We start from the raw sequence: 23,165 nt of genomic DNA on the forward strand, positions 1-23,165 counted from the left end.
TATAAAATAAAAATATTCTAAATATTCCACATGTTCAAGACCTATTTTTCTTTTATTTTATTTAATTTTAAATATCAGACCTATAAGCTCACAACTCGCATCATCGCTGCGCCCTGTGAGCTTGTAGATCATGCTATTTCGAGATGCTCTGTTTTTTTGCGGGGGAGGCTTGTTTTCATAGCCCTGGTTGCAATGCTTACCTTGGGTCTGAACGTGGCAACCCGGCCCCGTCCTCCTCCTCCTCCAGTCAGTTCAACATGGCTGCCGGAGACAACAGCGGCAGGCCTCCGTGTCTCAACTTCCCCGGCGGCGGAGCGGGAGGCTCCCCGGCGGCCCCGGCGACCCCGGCGGCGGTGGCGGGCCCGCTGGGCAACAGCCAGCCGAGCAACCAAGCCTTCTCCATGCTGGCCTCCAACGGCGGAGCCTCCTCCTCCTCCTCGGCCTCCTCCTCCTCGGCGTCGCGGCGCTCCAACAACCCGCAGCCCATGGCGGGGCCTCTCGGGGAGGACGTCTCCTCCTCCTCGCCCGGCGGCGGAGCGCACAACGCCTCCTCCTCCGCCCGGCAGGAGCAGAGCGGCGTGGCGCCTCTCCCCGGCGGAGGCTCCAGCGGCCCTGCGAGCAACATGACCGCTACGGCCGCGTCCAACGCGTCTCATTCCGGCGTGCAGGTATGGGACTGTCCGCTGATTGATCCTTGTCCGTTCCACCACCATGACATGACATGGGTTTGTTTTGTTAAATGAAGTGCTAAATGGGTCTATATTGTTGATGATAATCATTGCTGTAGACATGATTGTGTAACAGTGTTAAACATTTAATACTGTTATAAATAAATAACTATTTATAGCTCTATATTGTGAAAGCAGTCATTGCTATAATAGAGTGTGTGTTCAGTAACAGTGTTAAATAGCTCTATATTGTAACAGTAATCATTGCTATAGAGTGTGTTCAGTAACGGTGGTAAATGGCTCTATAGTGTATGTTCAGTAACGGTGTTAAATAGCTCTATATTGTAACAGTAATCATTGCTATAGAGTGTGTTCAGTAACAGTGTTAAATAGCTCTATATTCTGTTAGTACAAATTGCTTCAGACATTGTACACAAAACATGCAGTCATGTCATATTAGGGTCTAATATAGTTGTGTGGTTACCTCTGTTGTTATGCCAGTGGTTTTGAACCCATTTCGACCTGAGGCAGTCCCAGGATGCAGGGATGGTCTTTTAGAATGATTCCCAGGGACATTTTATGAGTCCCACTTCAACGACGTTAGGAGTCATATTTTGCCATTTTTACAATTTGCAGCATTTACCTCCCAATTCATGTTATATGGTTATATTCATGTAGAAAACAGAAGAAGAAATGATTACTATAACTAAAGCTAGCAAAATAAACTAGAATAAATAACAGTACAGTAGTACAGTAGTGCATCCCGTGGATGCAGAGGTCGTCGTTTTATTGCGTCCCTTAAATATAAAATGCGTTCTGGGATGCAACATGCACCCTATTTTAATCTATGCCATAGAACAACAACAACCCAAAACCTTTTGCCTTTCCTGTCTTGAAAGGCAAAAACCCCAAAAAGGGGTTCAGTGAAATGTTTCTTCTATATTAATTAAACAAAAGTAAAAAAGGTCAATTTCCTTTACACAAACTAATAGAAAATGCTCGATAGTGGGCTCGATAAGACTCAACAAGCCTGATCGTTATGGTGCTCGTTATCAATACAAAATTAGCTCCATCCCTAGTTATACATCAAACTTATTATTATTAGAGATGTCCCGATACTGTATCTGTATCGGAAAAGTATCGGTATCGGCCCTTATTTGTCATACCGGGTCATATCGGTGAATATGCCAGTCTAACCACCGATCCCACACAGGGTAAGGGGTTGACACTATGCCAGTCTAACCAGCGATCTCACACAGGGGTAAGGAAGGGGTTGACACTATGGCAGGTAAATACAATGTTGAGGCATGTGGAGTTTGCTTTGGAGTTGCCCAAACAGCAAGTGCACATTTGAGTGAGGACTGAGGAGTCTGCTATATACACAACACGAGATATGTAGCTAGATAGCTATAAACACAACACGAGATCACAACACCGGTATCGGTATTGGCTAACACAGAAATTGTGGGATCGGATCGGGAACGAAAATAGGTGTATCGGGACATCCCTAATTATTTTGACTAATTTCCAGGTGGGTGCAACGCACTCGTCCCTGTCGGCGGGCTCAGCGGCCTCGATGCTGGTGTATAGGGAGCCCGTGTACAACTGGCAGGCCACCAAGAGCACGGTGAAGGAGAGGTTCGCCTTCCTCTTCAACAACGAGGTGCTCAGCGATGTGCACTTCCTGGTGGGCAAGGGCATGGGCGTGCAGAGGATACCCGCGCACAGGTAGGTGTCTGGTGGGCATGGGCGTCTGGTGGGCATGGGGGTCTGGTGGGCATGGTGGTCTGGTGGGCAAGGGCGTCTGGTGGGCAAGGGCATGGGCGTCTGGTGGGCATGGGGGTCTGGTGGGCATGGGCGTCTGGAGGGCATGGGGGTCTGGTGGGCATGGGCGTCTGGTGGGCATGGGGGTCTGGTGGGCATGGGTGTTTGGTGGGCATGGGTGTCTGGTGGGCATGGGCGTTCAGAGGATACCCGCTCACAGGTAGGTGTCTGGTGGGCAAGGGCAGTGCAGTGTCTCAACCTGTATGTTTTCTGTATTGTCAGGTTTGTTCTGGCGGTGGGCAGTGCGGTGTTCGACGCCATGTTCAACGGCGGGATGGCGACCACCTCCACGGAGATCGAACTCCCCGACGTGGAACCGGCGGCCTTCCTGGCGCTGCTAAAGTGAGAGAACTACCGTGAAGAACGTGAACGTTAACGTTAACCTTTATTTAACCAGTAAAAAGACATTGACACTGCGTCTCTTTTACAAGTGGGAACTGGCCAAGAGGCCATATAAAATTACACTTCAATACCACATCGCCAATGTTACATTTTGGACCAGCAAATACAACATCCATAATACACCTCAAAGTACCTATGTATACATACAACCTACTTTTTAGTAGCAGGGCAAAATACACGTTATACAACAGGTCGTTTCAAGGAAGCAATCTGATTGGTTGAAACAGCCTTCTAGCCGTGGTTCAAACGAGCACCACTCCACACCTAATCAAAACAAAGAATTCAGCTGCTCTGTTCTCCCAGAGCGCAGCAAACTCGGTGGCTATAGCGTGTGAAAACGTGTACGTCACCAAGAGGAGGGCGGCATCTGAAAAGCTAGGGACGGCCCTCTCGTGGGCATTAAATTCTAGCCCACATCACTCAGAATAGAGTGACGGTGGTATGTTTTTGTAAATATCGAGCTCGTTCTTGGCGATAACATAGTGAACAAACACCAGGATGGATAGAAAGAACGTCGGGCCCAAATACATTACAAGGACAAGGAAAATGTTGTGAACAAACACGGCTGTGCTTAGATACTTTGTTGAACGTTTTGTCTCTGCGCCCGTGCGCCGATCCAAGCCATTCTACGTCTTTTTGTAAACTCGTCAATCTGGGTTCCTTGATGCTGTCTCCATGCTGGAAAGCTGAAAATCTAATTCCGTTTTCTGGCTCATTCCCTCGACGTGACCTGCTGTGGCACTTATTTACTGAGCAAGTCTGCACCATTGTTAGGTCAGTTTAAAAAAAGAACGTTTACAAGCACACTGGATAGTCGCTCAATGTAAACAAACCAGACAAGCCAACAAGTATGGTGGCCGCTACCACGTGACACATATGTTGACACCCCCTCCAGGAGATTTTGGTACACACTATAGGCTAGCTAGTTTCTTGGGACATTTGTGGTCGTAGTGACTACATCGGTTATTCAAGAAATGTTTTTTCAGCGATTTTCTTAGTTTTAAGGGTAACTGTTGTATAATTGCTCGAGGGTGTGGTTTAACGTGATTATTGCCACTTCAGTGATGTTTGCGGAACTCGACTATGTCTCGTTCCTGACCGCATCACTGTCGTGGCAATAATCACGTTAAACCACTCTCTCGTGTAATATTGCTTAAATATACAGTACAAGTACACGATCTGAACCGACATAATAAATATATAGGCCTGAACATAGGCTAGTACATATCCAAACATGAACATAGGCTAGTACATATCCAAACATGATCATAGGCTAGTACATATCCAAACATGAACATAGGCCAGTACATATCCAAACATGAACATAGGCTAGTACATATCCAAACATGAACATAGGCTAGTACATATCCAAACATGAACATAGGCTATAGTACATATCCAAACATGAACATAGGCTATAGTACATATCCAAACATGAACATAGGCTAGTACATATCCAAACATGTGCAAGTGTTGGACTGTACATCTAATATGATCCTTTTGAAACTTCTCAAGGGAACTTTTCAAACGCCAATTTTAGTCTGGACTGTAGATCAACAAACGTCATCTGTGTCCTATTGCCAAGACACAGCACACTGCCAATTATTTACACTCATCGATGACATTTCTTGCTCATGTTGTTTAACGCTAAAACACACTTTTTGCAGAGGTTTTAGAATGGGCGTTGTTTATGTTTGTGTATTATGCTAAAAGTGTGACTGTCAGACCTGTTTTCACCGTGGAATAATATGTAAATCAGGGAAGACACTATTCTTTTGGAATATGAGTTTGCTAATCATTGGAGCAACTGTTGAAAATATCCCTATATTCTTCTGCGGTACCAGGTCGTCTCGCCCCTTTTCCAACTCGCCCCCGCGAAAAGTGAAGACGGCTCGCCAAATAATTTCGAAAAGTGATGACTGCTCGCCCCGAGCCGTGGAGACAGGTGGATTTTTTAAATTGACTCCAATCATGAAGGCAGCGTGCAATTTACGTGGAATCTTTCGGCTACTATTGTGAATCAGTGGACCATGACAGCTTAAACACAACTCTTCTTTACTTTCAAAACTCAGAGTCAATAATAAGGCAAAGCAACATCATCACACATCATGTTGTATGTATGTCAAGACTGAAGGGGCGACCGCTCTTCCCGTTGGGGCGACCGCTCTTCCCGTTGAGGCGACCGATCTTCGCCGCTTTGGGCGAGTTGGAAAAGGGGCGAGCCGTCTCGTATTCTATTCTGCATGGTATGCTGGATAAATAATGGGCCTTGAAATGAAAAGGGTTGAAATCCACCGATATAGATAATAATAATAATACAACTTTATTTGTATAGCACCTTTCATGACATGAAATGCAGCTCTCAAAGTGCTTTACAGAGCAATGGAGAAAAAAAAGAAAAGAAAAGCAAGGCATAAACATTAAAAAACAAGAGCAGTAATGCAATACAGTGAGGACATGAATAACAAAAAATTAAAAGATGCAGCAAGGGCCTTGCAAACGGGGAGCGATAAAACAATGAGACCTGCGTTTTTGCTCGGAGAAGTCGCGGTGCGACAACGCAAGCGTATTTACGTGCATTTGTTTTTGCGTGCGTGCTCGTTACGTGCACACGCCCCCCCTCGCGACTCACCAGACCTGGATTCAGTTTAGCTTTTTTGTTACGCTTGCGTTGTCGCACCCCTCTTCAACAGACCTGGAGGAGACCTGTGCTGATCCAGGGAACAACGCCTGCGTTCCTCGCTTCACGTTTGTAAGGCCCTTTAGGTTAGCTGTGTTGTTTTCACAACGCCTCTACGTTGATGCTCTGTGGCCCAGCGATTAAAATAGGGTGCATTTTGCATCCCAAAAGTTTATAGTTAAGGGACGCAATAAAACAACGACCTCTGCATCCACGGGATGCACTACTGTACTACTGTACTGTTTCTTATTCTAGTTTATTTTGCTAGCTTTAGTTATAATAATCATTTCTTCCTCTGTTTTCTACATGAATATAACCATATACAGTGAAATGGGAGTTAAATGCTGCAATTTTGTCAAAATGGCAAAAATATGACTCAACATGGTTGAAGTGGGTCTCATAAAATGTCCCTGGGACTCATTTCTAAAAGACCATCCCTGCATCCTGGGACTCATTTCTAAAAGACCATCCCTGCATCCTGGGACTCATTTCTAAAAGACCATCCCTGCATCCTGGGACTCATTTCTAAAAGACCATCCCTGCATCCTGGGACTCATTTTCTAAAAGACCATCCCTGCATCCTGGGACTCATTTCTAAAAGACCATCCCTGCATCCTGGGACTCATTTCTAAAAGACCATCCCTGCATCCTGGGACTTATTTCTAAAAGACCATCCCTGCATCCTGGGACTCATTTCTAAAAGACCATCCCTGCATCCTGAGACTCATTTCTAAAAGACCATCCCTGCATCCTGGGACTCAATTCTAAAAGACCATCCCTGCATCCTGGGACTCAATTCTAAAAGACCATCCTGGGACTAATTTCTAAAAGACCATCCTGGGACTCATTTCTAAAAGACCATCCCTGCATCCTGGGACTCATTTCTAAAAGACCATCCCTGCATCCTGGGACTCATTTCTAAAAGACCATCCCTGCATCCTGGGACTCATTTCTAAAAGACCATCCCGGGACTCATTTCTAAAAGACCATCCCTGCATCCTGGGACTCATTTCTAAAAGACCATCCTGGGACTCATCTCTAAAAGACCATCCCTGCATCCTGGGACTCATTTCTAAAAGACCATCCCTGCATCCTGGGACTCATTTCTAAAAGACCATCCTGGGACTCATTTCTAAAAGACCATCCTGGGACTCATCTCTAAAAGACCATCCCTGCATCCTGGGACTCATCTCTAAAAGACCATCCCTGCATCCTGGGACTCATTTCTAAAAGACCATCCCGGGACTCATTTCAAAAAGACCATCCCTGCATCCTGGGACTCATTTCTAAAATACCATCCCTGCATCCTGGGACTCATTTCTAAAAGACCATCCCTGCATCCCGGGACTCATTTCTAAAAGACCATCCCTGCATCCTGGGACTCATTTCTAAAAGACCATCCCTGCATCCTGGGACTCATTTCTAAAAGACCATCCTGGGACTCATTTCTAAAAGACCATCCCTGCATCCTGGGACTCATTTCTAAAAGACCATCCCTGCATCCTGGGACTCATTTCTAAAAGACCATCCCTGCATCCTGGGACTCATTTCTAAAAGACCATCCCGGGACTCATTTCTAAAAGACCATCCCTGCATCCTGGGACTCATTTCTAAAAGACCATCCTGGGACTCATCTCTAAAAGACCATCCCTGCATCCTGGGACTCATTTCTAAAAGACCATCCCTGCATCCTGGGACTCATTTCTAAAAGACCATCCTGGGACTCATTTCTAAAAGACCATCCTGGGACTCATCTCTAAAAGACCATCCCTGCATCCTGGGACTCATCTCTAAAAGACCATCCCTGCATCCTGGGACTCATTTCTAAAAGACCATCCCGGGACTCCTTTCTAAAAGACCATCCCTGCATCCTGGGACTCATTTCTAAAAGACCATCCCTGCATCCTGGGACTCATTTCTAAAAGACCATCCCTGCATCCTGGGACTCATTTCTAAAAGACCATCCCTGCATCCCGGGACTCATTTCTAAAAGACCATCCCTGCATCCTGGGACTCATTTCTAAAAGACCATCCCTGCATCCTGGGACTCATTTCTAAAAGACCATCCCTGCATCCCGGGACTCATTTCTAAAAGACCATCCCTGGGACTCATTACATTGCAAACCTATTTACATCACTGGTGGCCCGTCTCTCCCTGCAGGTTCCTGTACTCGGACGAGGTCCAGATCGGCCCAGAGACGGTGATGACCACGCTGTACACGGCCAAGAAGTACGCGGTGCCGGCGCTGGAGGCTCACTGCGTGGAGTTCCTGAAGAAGAACCTCCGCGCGGACAACGCCTTCATGTTGCTGACGCAGGTAGGGCTGTTACCATGACAACGCCTTCATGTTGCTGACGCAGGTAGGGCTGTTACCATGACAACGCCTTCATGTTGCTGACGCAGGTAGGGCTGTTACCATGACAACGCCTTCATGTTGCTGACGCAGGTAGGGCTGTTACCATGACAACACCTTAATGTTGCTGACGCAGGTAGGGCTGTTACCATGACAACACCTTCATGTTGCTGACGCAGGTAGGGCTGTTACCATGACAACGCCTTCATGCTGCTGACGCAGGTAGGGCTGTTACCATGACAACGCCTTCATGTTGCTGACACAGGTAGGGCTGTTACCATGACAACGCCTTCATGTTGCTGATGCAGGTAGGGCTGTTACCATGACAACGCCTTCATGTTGCTGACACAGGTAGGGCTGTTACCATGACAACACATGTTACCATGACAACACCTGTTACCATGACAACGCCTTCATGCTGCTGACGCAGGTAGGGCTGTTACCATGACAACGCCTTCATGTTGCTGACGCAGGTAGGGCTGTTACCATGACAACACCTTCATGTTGCTGATGCAGGTAGGGCTGTTACCATGACAACACCTTCATGTTGCTGATGCAGGTAGGGCTGTTACCATGACAACGCCTTCATGTTGCTGATGCAGGTAGGGCTGTTACCATGACAACGCCTTCATGCTGCTGACGCAGGTAGGGCTGTTACCATGACAACACCTTCATGTTGCTGACGCAGGTAGGGCTGTTACCATGACAACGCCTTCATGTTGCTGACGCAGGTAGGGCTGTTACCATGACAACGCCTTCATGCTGCTGACGCAGGTAGGGCTGTTACCATGACAACGCCTTCATGCTGCTGACGCAGGTCGCAGGTAGGGCTGTTAACACCCCGAACAGACATTTTATTTAGGAGACATGTGTAGAATCGTCCCTCAGGTCTCAATTAAAGATGCACTATATAATCAGCCGATTTTTTTATCGGCCGATATCGACGTAATTATGCCGTATCGGTATCGATCCGATCTCAAAATAACTCTGATTATTTTCAGTTCAGCTGACGCAAAAATAACATGACCGTCAGCTGTTGAGCCCTCCCCTTCACACCGCGGAAACAAATAGATCAAATTATTAAGCTTTAGAACTATAGCGCTAAATGTTTTCTTTTATGTGTCTTTAGAACTATGGAGCTAAATGTTGTATCTCATGTGTCTTTAGAACTATGGAGCTAAATGTTGTATCTCATGTGTCTTTAGAACTATGGAGCTAAATGTTGTATCTCATGTGTCTTTAGAACTATGGAGCTAAATGTTGTATCTCATGTGTCTTTAGAACTATGGAGCTAAATGTTTTATCTCATGTGTCTTTAGAACTATGGAGCTAAATGTTGTATCTTCTGTGTCTTTAGAACTATGGAGCTAAATGTTGTATCTCATGTGTCTTTAGAACTATGGAGCTAAATGTTGTATCTTCTGTGTCTTTAGAACTATGGAGCTAAATGTTGTATCTTCTGTGTCTTTAGAACTATGGAGCTAAATGTTGTACCTCATGTGTCTTTAGAACTATGGAGCTAAATGTTGTATCTTCTGTGTCTTTAGAACTATGGAGCTAAATGTTGTATCTCATGTGTCTTTAGAACTATGGAGCTAAATGTTGTATCTCATGTGTCTTTAGAACTATGGAGCTAAATGTTGTACCTCATGTGTCTTTAGGCTCGGCTGTTTGACGAGCCCCAGCTGGCCAGCCTGTGTCTGGAGAACATCGACAAGAACACTGGAGACGCCCTGGCTGCCGAGGGCTTCACTGACATAGACCTGGGTATTATTATTAGTATTAGTAATATTAGTATTATTATTATTAGTATTATTAGTATTAGTATTAGTATTATTATTATTAGTGCCTCAGTAGTCTAGGATGTAAACCAATTCTTAAGCGGCGTTTCTCCATCGGTTTTTTTTTTTATTTAGCTATTTTGTCTCATCTGTTTAAGGAAATAGGTAGCTGATATATTGCACTTTTACCTTAGCGCTAGGTATACTCTTGGTTGCTTGTTTTTGCAGAAAATGCACTAAAGACTTCTGGTGATTAGTAGTTTTTGTTCCCTACCTATGTTGAATACACTTATTGTAAGTCGCTTTGGATAAAAGCGTCTGCTAAATGACTGTAATGTAATGTTTTCTGAAAAACGCGGCCGGTGTACACCCACCTTAACTGTACAATAATGTGAAGACATTGAGGGCGGGACCCAAGGCAGAGTACTACTATGTGGAAGTGTGGAAGCTCGTCGACCCTATTCTGATTCTGGTAGTGGGATCAAGATATGCATAATATGTGACCAGATTTGACTGAGGGACTGCCATTGGATTTTTTATTCGTGTTTCTTCATGTCATGTGAAAGCAGTGAATCATAGCTTCAAATTGACATATTGGTTGTTCAGTTTGACCCACCAGTTTTGGAGATATGGCTTATAGAGTAATGTCTGGCAGAGAAACAGCGAGTTGAGAAAACAGGCTTGAAATGTTCACTTCTGTGGTCTCTAACATTACACCTAGCTACATGTTTAAGCATTTATTTCATATTTACATGTCTTCTGTGGTCTCTAACATTACACCTAGCTACATGTTTAAGCATTTATTTCATATTTACATGTCTTCTGTGGTCTCTAACATTACACCTAGCTACATGTTTAAGCATTTATTTCATATTTACATGTCTTCTGTGGTCTCTAACATTACACCTATAGCTACATGTTTAAGCATTTATTTCATATTTACATGTTGATTTCATGCTCTAGTATGTGAAGAGTCTGCCTGTGGCTATTGACTCATTTTGGATAAAAAGTAAATAAATTCATTGTTTTCTCTTCTGGTGAAAAGCTGGAGGTTGCAGGATGGCAGCCTCAGTCAACTCTGGGTACATATGTACATTGAAACTATACAAACTAGGGGTCACGGTGGGACATCGGTAGTGCTGTCGCCTCACAGCTAGACGGTCCTGGGTTCGATTCCCGCAGGGGACGCTGTGGGCGCTGGGGGCATGGCCTCTCCTCCGCGTCACCAGTGCCCATACCCGAGGCGGGGTTGGCAAAAGGGCCTTTCTGTGTGGAGTGTGTTCTACATGTACTGTTCTGTTCTCCCCGTGTCCCCTAGCCCATTTTGACCTGAGATCAGATTCTATAAATGTCTTCTACATCCTGACAGTTTTCTGAAAAAGCTATGTTTCTATGTCAGTGGTTCTTCGATTTTTCAAAAATAGCAGACCTACAAGCTCGTAGCGCGCCACTCGGTGGCGCGCTATGAGCTTGTAGATCTGATATTTTTCAATAGCTAAAGCATAACATAATGCTAACACCAAAAGGGGTTCCCGCCCAAAATGGGTTAAGGTAGCTACCCTCACATGGAATAACGTGTTCCTTCCACGCGCCACGTCCGGCCGGGGGAAACCCCCCCCCCCCCCCCCCCCCCTGTCAGGTGAAAAGAAGCAGCTTGGACTCCTCATGCATAGAAGGAAGCATGAGGTCAGTCCACTGCCCTCCCCCAATTTACAATTTACAATTTAGGCATTTAGCAGACGCTCTTAATCCAGAGCGACTTACATTAGGCAGAGGAAGTGTAGCGCCCAGGATTACATTAGATAATAATACACTGGGTGTAAAAATGCGTTCCAAAGTCGTGGGATAAAAATGTAGAAGAAAATTCAATAAATAAACTATCAGAGAGCAGGTCATCATCACATGTGATCCCACTGTATCCAACTTTGATGAATTGAACAAGGTGGACCCTCTTGTAAACAAGTCTAATGCTTTATTGGGTCGTCCACTCACAGTTAACAGTCCTTGTATTGAGTTATACTTGAAATGTACTGTAATTCTGCAAACTGTTAATACATATTTCAATCAATCAATCAAACCATCTCCCCTCCTCGTCTCTCCTCTCCCAGACACCCTGGTGGCCGTGTTGGAGCGTGACACCCTGGGCGTGCGCGAGGTGCGTCTGTTCGTGGCGGCGGTGCGCTGGTCGGACGCCGAGACCCACCGGCAGCAGCTGCAGCCCACCCCCGAGAACAAGAGGAGGGTCCTGGGCAAGGCGCTGACGCTCATCCGCTTCCCGCTCATGACCATCGAGGAGTTCGCTGCAGGTATGTAGCAGGTCATGATGTCCTAACTGCTGCTCATAATGTAATATAAGGGCTGATAATGTAAAAACCTCGCCCCTCTCCAGGGCTTGACTCTAGTGTCTCGGAGGCACTCGCCCGTCGGGCAGGTACAGGTCAAGTTCTACTTGCCCCGAAGCTCATGCCCGCTTTCCTGGAAAGTACATGAAATTAATGTTAACTGATTTTCTGCTAAGGGTGTGTTTGTGTTTAATCGAAATCACGATTTTTGGATTTGGACGATGTCAAAAAAAGAAAATCAAAAATCGTTTTTTCCCTATAACACCTTGGAGGCGCAGGACGGAGATCACCGTCAAGTTCAAGTGCACGGTCATTTGCCCGAGAAGTCAAATTAGTGCTATGAAAACTGTTCCCTGCCTGTTTAGCTGACGACAACGAAAATCTTAAAACATTCATAACTCGCAATCTAAATCATCCCGTCTAATTATGAAACAATATCCTGTGTTAGACGGCGCTCCACGGTCCAGTCGCTAGTCGCGATAGATTTATTCTTACCTCCCGTTGTTGTCGATCGACTCTAGAGTGTTGTGGCTATTGTTAGCTGCTACACAGACATGCACAACAACATCCGGTCCGTCGGTAAAAGTGGTCCGTGCGCTATAAACGATGGGCACATTTTATTAATGGATTAAATAGGCCCGGGCCCTCCAGGTGTTAACTAGGGTATTTATGTAAAGGAACGAGGATTTAGTTGCTAAAAAAGGCAAGACAATGTCTGTCTGGAAATGGTTCGGCTTCTCCGTTTCAGATGTGGAGCAAACTAGTCCCCGGTGTAAAAGTTGTGAAAAAGGATGCTTGCACACGTGCTTTGCTTTGCACTCCTCCCATTCGCCGCTGTGCTTCTGTTTGTTTTCCGGGGTGCTGGAGCAGGTTGCTCGTGTTGTTGCCGTCGTCTCGCACTGTCTCACAGGCACAGACTTTTTTTTACGGGTACAGGTTTTAGACAGTTCCGACGTAGTGGAGGGTCGGTCGGTCCCGAGTGGCTTGTTCCAGCGCCTGGAGAATGGACACGGGCATAGTGGCGAGTAGCTCTGGTCCATAGCCCTAATGCTAATTCTACCCTAGCATTAGGGCTATGGACCAGAGCTAAGCCGCGAGTGGGACTGCTGCTGCACAACATGAAGCTTTAACCCATTTTGACCTGAGATCAGATTCTAAAAAATGTCTTCTACATCCTGACAGTTTTCTGAAAAAGCTATGTTTCTATGTCAGTCGTTCTTCGATTTTTCAAAAATAGCAGACCTACAAGCTCGTGGCGTGCCACTCAGTGGCGTGCTATGAGCTTGTAGATCTGCTATTTTTCAATAGCTAAAGCATAACATAATGCTAACACCAAAAGGGGTTCCCGCCCAGAATGGGTTAATATCAATACCGTGTCCCGACCTACTGTCCCTTATCGTACAGTCGGGTATAGTGGACACTGTTCATTTTGCATCGAGGTGTTCACTGTGTACGTCGCCTCGGCTCAAAACAAAAGGGAAGCCTGTCTTATGTTTCGCCGTACGACCTGTTGCATCAGCGTGCTAAGAAAGAGCTGATCTGCAATTAATCGATTATTAATCGGCAGAGCTGTCGAATATTCCATTTGGCTGATGGTCACTTTCTGGCATCCCTAACAGGGAGGTGGTATAACTGTGTGTTCTCCAGGCCCGGCCCAGTCAGACAGGGAGGTGGTATAACTGTGTGTTGTGTGTTCTCCAGGCCCGGCCCAGTCAGACAGGGAGGTGGTATAACTGTGTGTTGTGTGTTCTCCAGGCCCGGCCCAGTCAGACAGGGAGGTGGTATAACTGTGTGTTGTGTGTTCTCCAGGCCCGGCCCAGTCGGACAGGGAGGTGGTATAATGGGGTGTGTTGTGTGTTCTCCAGGCCCGGCCCAGTCAGACAGGGAGGTGGTATAACTGTGTGTTGTGTGTTCTCCAGGCCCGGCCCAGTCAGACAGGGAGGTGGAATAATGGGGTGTGTTGTGTGTTCTCCAGGCCCGGCCCAGTCGGACAGGGAGGTGGTATAATGGGGTGTGTTGTGTGTTCTCCAGGCCCGGCACAGTCCAACATCCTGTCGGACAGGGAGGTGGTCAGCCTGTTCCTCCACTTCACCGTCAACCCTAAGCCCCGCGTGGACTTCATCGACCGGCCTCGCTGCTGCCTCCGCGGGAAGGAGTGCAGCATCACGCGCTTCGGCCAGGTGGAAAGCCGCTGGGGCTACAGCGGGACCAGCGACCGCATCCGGTGAGGAACGGACCCGTCCTGGACAGGAAGGGGCCCCTTTTTGGGGTGTTTTAAAGCATTATGTTATGCTTTAGCTGTTGAAAAATAGCAGATCTACAAGCTCGTAGCGAGTGCCGCGCTACGAGCTTGTAGATCTGCTATTTTTGAAAAATCGTCAAAATGACGAGGCGCAAATCTTTATATATATTCTTTCACAGAGCGAACATTTTTAACAACCCGATCGCCCTGGACGAAGTTCACCGTCCTTTTAATTAGTAGTCGTTTCTTCACATGAAAATGTTTCAGAACGACTGACATAGAAACATAGGGTTTTCCAGAAACCTGTCAGGATTTAGAAGGAATTTGTAGAATTGTCCTCAGGTCTAAATGGGTCAAGACCTGAGACCAGATTCTACAAAATGTTTTCTGAAAGAATCTATGATTCTATTTCAGTGGTTCTTCAAACTGTTTCATGTCAATGACCCAAAATGTATTTGGCCGCCGACCCCCACCTGCAAATATGTTGTCCCAGGGACCTCCTCCCAGAAGCAAATATTTGATTTAAAAACGTTAAAAAAAGATACGTTCAAAGATTTGCGCCACATTTCCACGATGTTTCAAAAAAATTGCAGATAATCTGCCGCGCTACGAGCTTGTAGATCTGCTATTTGTCAGCAGGTGAAGTTTCAAATAGTGGTCAAAAGCTAAGGCGACACAGATTGCGTCCTCAGGCCTAACACATTTTGTGCCCAAGACGTCTGTGGACGTCCTGGGTATTACCGCACGTGCATAGCCCAAGACGTCTGTGGACGTCTTTCAAAAAAAAAAAAAAGATTTTCTTTTTTTTTATTAAAAAAAATCAGAAAAATCAAAACACTTTTTTTTTTTTTTTTTTTTAACACGTGGTGCCAAAGTTTGTGTTTTCGCCATTGAGAATGCATTTGGCGTTTAAATTAAATAACTCAGAAACTATAAAACATTTCAAAGTAAAAAGTTCCAGCATGTGTCTCCACAGTCAGCTGAATTATAAAAAATGTGAATGGATTTTCTAGGTGAAAGTGATTTTGGGCAGTATTGCGTGGGCTCTCAATGTGTTAAATGGGTTAACTGTTTTTACACAAGATACAGTATATCTGACACGCTGCCATTCATTTGAGGTAGGGAAGTGCCGATGAGACATTTTGGCCGATATCGATATCCGATATAATGAATTGCTGTTATGGCCGATACGTTAAGTTGCACCAGAACCAGAGTGTTGTGCTCATCACCGTCTCCTCCGCTCCTCAGGTTCACGGTGAACAGGAGGATCTTCGTGGTGGGTTTCGGCCTCTACGGGTCCATCCACGGACCCACAGACTACCAGGTCAACATCCAGGTAACCGGCATCTGAATCGGATCACACATAACGGTATATACTCATTCGGTATTGTTCTACTGCATAGTATGCTGGAGCTTTGGGCCTCATACCAATTATAGAGGGCAAACGTGATGAAGGGTAAATGGTGCATTACTTTACTTTACATTCATACACCTTTACAGAGATTGTGCATTACATTCACCCACACATTCACACACACATTCACACACACATTCACACACACACATTCACACACACATTCACACACACATTCACACACACATTCACTCACACACATTCACACACACATTCACACACATTCACACACACATTCACCCACACATTCACCCACACATTCACCCACACATTCACACACACATTCACACACACATTCACACACATTCACCCACACATTCACACACACATTCACCCACACATTCACACACACATTCACCCACACATTCACACACACATTCACCCACACATTCACCCACACATTCACACACACATTCACCCACACATTCACACACACATTCACACACACATTCACACACACATTCACACACACATTCACACACCGATGGCAGAGGAAACAATGGTTCAGAGTCTTGCTCAAGGACACTTTGACACTAGCCTGGAACTCACCTATGCTTTTTATGGCATAGTTTCTCCCGGCAGGATCCGCCGGGAGAAACTATGCGCAGCTGCTAGACATGAGACTACTTAATTAGAGCGACAGAGAGAGAGAGAGAGGAGTGTGTGTGTGTGTGTGTACATGTGTGCGTGTGTGTGTGTGTCAATTTAACAAAGGTGCAGACGATCAGAAATCAGCAGAGAGAGTGATGTTTGCGCTACTCTATGCTGCATTGAAGTGGACTCGGACCCAGACTTAATTTTTCTCCCTGCAGGAAATAAAAACGTCTGGGTTTCCGAGGCTACTTTGACACTAACTCTGGGGGAACCCACAGGGATCAAACTGGGAACCTTCCCATCCCTAGTATCAATATTATATCCATATCATGATATTATACTGGATATCGTCTGTGATTTTGGATATTGTACTATTGTGATATGGCATAAGTGTTGCGTTATGCTATAAAAATATAATTATCGGATCGGGGGGGAAAATGATCAGAATCGGGAGCTAAAACTGTGGCCCTCCCTGGGTGTGACTGCTTTCCTCCTCCATGCAGATCATCCACACGGACAGCAACACGGTTCTGGGCCAGAACGACACCGGCTTCAGCTGCGACGGCTCGGCCAACACCTTCAGAGTCATGTTCAAAGAGCCGGTGGAGATCCTCCCCAACGTCAACTACACTGCATGCGCTACGCTAAAGGTAAACTACGTCAACTACCATGGGTTCCCAAAGTGGGGTCCGGGGACCCCCGGGGGTACTTGAGGGTACCTAGCTCAATTAGAGATAGTTACACATTTAAAAGAGCCTGCATTTACACTGGGTAGTGTTTCTAGGACAACAACAAAGGTTATGCCCGTTTGAAGTTTTATTTTCCAAATAACTTTTTTTCTGCTGGGCGTACATACCCATGCAATATCTCATTTTAAAGGGTGAGTTGTCTAGTTCAATTAAAAAAAATGTACCACTTTGCCATCTATAAATAGCATGGTCAATCATGACCAATCTGACCAATACAGCTAAAACTCTAACCTGACTCCGCCAGATGGGGCAGCAGAGAGTACACTGGGTTCCCCCCTCCTGCTCCCATCTGGGAACTCTCAGGCAGACTTGATGCCCGGCCACAAAACGGCCTGGCCAATCAGCAGCAGCTAGAGGCGGGATCAAGGCATACACAGTATCTGACATCATCGTCATGATATACACACGGTGACACGCTAAACAATGTACAATATGATGTACATGAATGCGATTATCATGCAAGCTCATACGTCAATGAAACGTCATACAGATATTATATAAATACGCACGTGAGCTGCAACTGGCAGCGGCCAGTTGCAGCTCACGTGCGTTGACTTACACAGTTGTCACTTGGCTTTGTTTTCTAGACTGTTTATTGACATAAATTTACTTTATTTGTATTACAGTTGTAGGCTACAAGACGTTTGGTATGAGATGTGGAAAAAAGACCCAATAAACCACTCGAAAATAGTTGCAAAAATGCAATCATTATTTTAACAAAAATATCCAAAATGGCAAATTGACATGTAGCCATCATGAAATCTGACACTTTGCATCTCTTTGCTTTGACTATCGTGTGTAAGTAGACTATATTCCTCACTTGGTAAGGGAAATGAAACAACTATGGTTAGCCTCTCCATGTCCTGCTGTATCAGAGTGTGAGGCGAGTAATCCACAACAACTCAACTAGTAGTTGAATAGACTGTTAACGAGCCCATCAGTGACAACATTCCGCACCTGGGCAGAGACAAAGCCTTCTACAGCAGGGCCATTAGCGGGGCAGGTGGGGGAGGGGGAGTAACAGCGTTATTTCATTTTTGAAAATCATCTTGAGGGCCACATTAGACCTCTCCCTGGGCCCTGCCCACACACCACTTAAAAAAATAAAAAAAACCAGAGTGCCCACGTTTTACATTCATTTTTTTGACATGTTTTTTTTATAGTAAACCAGTTTGACACCACTGGGTTGTTGTATCAGCTTCCAATGCCACGGGCTTTCTGGGTAATGTAGTTGAAATGTACTGTATGCTCAATACTCTACTACAGAGCTGTGGACCGAATTAATCTAAACATATTAGTAAAAAACGAGAACGACGCGAAATCACGTCATAGTTAGACACCTAATTAATCACTTGACGCGTTATCACGTGGTAATCTGGGATAGGGTTAAAATGTCGTGATATAGTAGCTCAGAAAACCTTTTTGCCTTCAAAGCAATGCAGAAATGGCTTCCCAGCTGCATTCGGAAATTGTTCCAATTGAGCTGAGGGTTTGATACTGATAGAGAAATGGCATTAGAAACATATAGAATAGTTGTGATAACGACCTCAAAATGTGCACTTCTATTCTGCGCCTATGAATTAAAGCAAATGGTTAAACATAATAACTAGATAAACATAAGCCATGAAATATTTTTTCTAGTATGTGAGACGTCCAAATTGTGTTTGTTTTTGTCTTTTCTATCGTGTTGTAAATGTTTGTTTCAAGTATATTTTATTGTAAAAAAGGCCTAGGGCTTCGGCCTTTTCAGTCCAGGTTTTTGCAATGTTTGTTTTGCGACTAACTCTTTCTTTCTTTTTTTATGTAATCATGTATGGTTGGTGGCAGCATCAATTAGATGTTTTTTTTAATGATAGGGGCAGGTATAAATAAGATTTATCTTCTTCCTGCTCCTTTTCTTTTCTGGTATGGAATATGTAAAAAAAAAAAAAAAAAAGTACAAAGTAAAAATGAATATGATCATGTAAAACCATAACTGAAATTAAATAAATAAATATGAAATGAAATGAAATGAACTCTGTACATGGCTTTAGACCGAAATAAAACGATGAATTGACTGATCGATCGTCTTCCTCCTCCAGGGCCCGGACTCTCACTACGGGACGAAGGGCATGAGGAAGGTGACCCACGAGTCGTCGTCGACCGGCGCCAAGACCTGCTTCACCTTCTGCTACGCCGCGGGAAACAACAACGGAACGTCTGTGGAGGACGGACAGATCCCCGAGGTCATCTTCTACACGTAGCCTGGTCCGTCTCTGTCCGTCTGTCTGGCTGCCCGTCTGGCTGTGTGGAACCAAGCCTCTACACGTAGCCTGGTCCCTCTCTGTCTGTCCGGCTGTGTGGAACCAAGCCTCTACACGTAGCCTGGTCCCTCTCTGTCTGTCCGGCTGTGTGGAACCAAGCCTCTACACGTAGCCTGGTCCCTCTCTGTCTGTCCGTCTGTCTGGCTGTGTGGAACCAAGCCTCTACACGTAGCCTGGTCCCTCTCTGTCTGTCCGTCTGTCTGGCTGTGTGGAACCAAGCCTCGGTTTGGAGGGGGAGCGAAATCTCATCAAAACGAACATCCCCCATCGCTCTTTCCATAAAACACAAACGACTACATGACTGTTGTTGGCCCAGTTAACTTGAAATACTAGCCTCACTGCTGTAGGGCACAGTGGTGGTGGCCATTTTGTTGTGCCACAGATTAGAAAACCCATTAATTTATTCCCCCCATAGAGGGTATGCACATGCGTGAAGTGAGTGGCAAAGTAAGGTCGTTGCTAATTTTCCTTTCCAGCGCGATTTGGCACCTGCCCACAGAGCCAAAACTACTAGTAACTGGTGTACTGACCATGGTATTACAGTGTTAATACTACAAGTAACTGGTGTACTGACCATGGTATTACTGTGCTTAACTGACCAGCCAACTGGCCTGACCTGAACCCCACAGAGAATCTAGGTTGTATTGTTAAGAGGAAGTTATGAGACTGAACAATACAAATTAATTTACAAACTAAAGAAAACCTGGGCTTCCATAACACCTCAACAGGCTGATCACCTCCATGCCACGCCCCATTGATGAAATGATTTGTTCAAAAGTAGCCCAGACCAAGTATTAACTGCATACATTAATATACTTTTTCAGATGGTGGACATTTCTTGACCCCAAAAATATTTTTTTTAGTGGTTTCGTAAAATATTATAATTCATTGAGATAGGTTTTTTTGATTTTCATGAGCTGTACGCCATAATCATCAAGAACAAAAAAAGGTTTTAAATACTTCACTTTATGTACAATTAATTGAGAATATATGTATGCATGTATATATAAGTTTCACTCTTTGAATTATATTACAGAAGAAAATTAACTTTTACAAAATATTCTAATTCGGTGAGATGGAGCTGTATATACACACACACAATATAAATACACTTTTTTTGTGGGTTTTCACAAATGTTTTTACACAGAACCAAATGTTTTATGGATTGCTTGATTCCCGACTTAAAATAATTCATATAAATATTTTCTGAAATCTCTATATGGGGGAAAAATGAATGGGTTTTCTATCTGTGGGCGCCACAAAATGGCCGCCACCGCCATGCCCTATTCTTGGGGGGCGTGAACAAAGATTAGCCGACCTACAAACTCACAATCGCAACGATGCATCGCACCCCGCGCGTGTTTTCACCAGAGGAGAAAAACTGTATTTATTTATATTTTATCCAAAACGAGTTAATAGCACAGGCAGACTCTTCACATACTAGAGGATGTCTGAAATAAGTGTCGGAGATGAAATCGACATGTAAACATGAAATAAATGCTTAAACATGTAGCTACGTGTAATGTTAGAGTCCACAGAAGTGAACCTTTCAAGCCTGTTTTCTCAACTCGCTGTTTCTCTGCAAGACATTACTCTATAAGCCATATCTCCAAGACGGGTGGGTCAAACTGAACAACCAATATGTCAATTTGAAGCTATGATTCCCTGCTTTCACATGACATGAAACGAAATTTCAAAAAAATAAAAAATCCAATGGCAGTCCCTCAGTCAGAATGTGTCACATATATGGGGGTTAAAGAGACCTCGACGACCGACTCGCCGAAAGAGAGACGCCTCTCAAGACAGACTGTTGTTGTCGCAAAAAGACAATAGAAAAAAAGAAAAAAAACAAGCTTGAAATGGATTGTCTTTAGTGCTGAGCAGAGAAGCTGTTGTCTTACTGTACAGGTTGCTTTTTAAAATCTCAACACCCCTTTTTTTTTAACCCATTTTTGACTGAGGCTTATTCTAAAAAAACAAAAAAAGTCTTCTAAATCCTAAAAGTTTTCTGGAAAAAACCCTGTGTTTCTGTCAGTGGAGCTCAACCTTTTAATGTCAAGGAGCCCCAGAATTATCTGAATTTGGCCGCGGACTCCTATCTGAAAATGTTTTTCCAGGGACCACCCCCCCGCCCCCCAGAAGCAAAGATTTGAGTTAAAAACGTTCGCTCTGAAAGAATATATATTCAAAGTTTTGCGCCACATTTTGACGATTTTTCAAAAATATAGCAGATCTGCAAGCTCAGGCTTGTAGGTCAGCTATTTTTCAACAGCTAAAGTATAACATAATGCTTTAACCCATTTTGACCTGAGATCAGATTCTATAAATGTCTTCTACATCCTGACAGTTTTCTGAAAAAGCTACGTTTCTATGTCAGTCGTTCTTCGATGCGCTATGAGCTTGTAGATCTGCTATTTTTCAATAGCTAAAGCATAACATAATGCTAACGCCAAAAGGGGTTCCCGCCCAAAATGGGTTAAACACCAAAAGGGGATCCCGTCCTGAATGGGTTAAATCAAAACATAACTTCCCTCTTTTTCTTTTCTTTTTTAGCACAGACCAGCAGTTCACTGATTCTAGATCAGCTCCACAGAATTCAAAGGCTTAATGAAATGTTGCAGAGAAATCAGAAACGGAAAAAGAGGAATCAGTTTTTCTTGTTTGTTTTTGCTTGTTTTTTTTTTGTTTGTCCAACTGGCAGCCCGGGAATGACAGGAAAAGTTAGAGCTCACAGACTAGACGCCCTTGATGAATGTTGACCACTTCAAAGAGACATGAAACCTTTTGAAACGTGAAGCGATTTTAATGCGCCTATAGTTCATTTTCAACGAGACCTGGGGGTCCATAGACTAATTCATGTCAAACTGGGGGGGGGGGGGGGGTCCTGGATATTAAACGGGTTGAGAATCACTGCTAGAGCCGTAAACATCTTCTCTTATGGAGGCGTCCCTGGGCATATCTTTTCAAATGGGGTCCTCGCGGGGCTAATTAGTGTCATTTTGGGGGTCCTTGACATGAAAACGTAGGTGCCCGGTGCGAGGCAGTGCCCAGACAAGGTGCCCGCATGGCGGTGCCCAGACAAGGTGCCCGCATGGCGGTGCCCAGACAAGGTGCCCGCATGGTGTTGCCCAGACAAGGTGCCCGCATGGCGGTGCCCAGACAAGGTGCCTGCATGGCGGTGCCCAGACAAGGTGCCCGCATGGTGTTTTGCCCAGACAAGGTGCCCGCATGGCGGTGCCCAGACAAGGTGCCCGCATGGCGGTGCCCAGACAAGGTGCCCGCATGGTGTTGCCCAGACAAGGTGCCCGCATGGCGGTACCCAGACAAGGTGCCCGCATGGGCGGTGCCCAGGCAAGGTGCCCGCATGGGCGTTGCCCAGGCAAGGTGCCCGCATGGGCGGTGCCCAGGCAAGGTGCCCGCATGGGCGGTGCCCAGGCAAGGTGCTCGCATGGGCGGTGCCCAGGCAAGGTGCCCGCATGGGCGGTGCCCAGGCAAGGTGCCCGCATGGCGGTGCCCAGACAAGGTGCCCAGGGCACCTCTGTGCTCCCCGGGTCTTGCAGACGGCTCACACGGTCATTTCTAGCTAATACTAATAGACTCAACACACCAACTAACCTCCTGTCCCAGAATCATTTATCACACCTGTGTGACCGACGGGCGGAAGGAAGGAAAGAAGGGAGAGAGAATAAATGAGACGTTTGCATTATGATTAAGTTAAATATGGGGTTGTATATTCTACTGGTGTTCATTATTAACATTATTATTATTGATGTAGTTTGAATAAATGAATATGGATTAAATGGTGATCTACG

At 45.2% G+C, this 23,165-nt stretch overlaps 1 protein-coding gene across 6 annotated transcripts; it reads left to right on the forward strand.

The window, feature by feature from the left end:
* Window positions 1-220: 220 nt before the first annotated feature.
* On the forward strand, window positions 221-23,165 carry LOC306918764 (BTB/POZ domain-containing protein 2-like). 6 transcript variants are annotated; one of them, XR_013789394.1, is made up of 11 exons: window positions 221-668; window positions 2,200-2,396; window positions 2,715-2,834; window positions 7,736-7,892; window positions 9,590-9,695; window positions 11,818-12,015; window positions 14,083-14,275; window positions 15,542-15,629; window positions 16,805-16,951; window positions 19,132-22,681; window positions 22,850-23,165. XR_013789394.1 is itself a non-coding variant. In XM_079531628.1 (10 exons), exons 1-10 carry the CDS (start codon window positions 258-260, stop codon window positions 19,291-19,293), a joined length of 1,779 nt encoding a protein of 592 aa, XP_079387754.1. In that variant the 5' UTR covers window positions 221-257; the 3' UTR covers window positions 19,294-23,165. The 6 variants fall into 6 exon arrangements, 1 of the variants encoding a protein (XP_079387754.1); XR_013789395.1 differs by having other exon boundaries at window positions 19,132-22,654; XR_013789396.1 differs by having other exon boundaries at window positions 19,132-22,627; window positions 22,682-23,165.

Source organism: Electrona antarctica (assembly GCF_951216825.1).
Source record: "Electrona antarctica genome assembly, contig: scaffold_168, whole genome shotgun sequence".
Classification (NCBI taxonomy): Eukaryota; Metazoa; Chordata; class Actinopteri; order Myctophiformes; family Myctophidae; genus Electrona; species Electrona antarctica.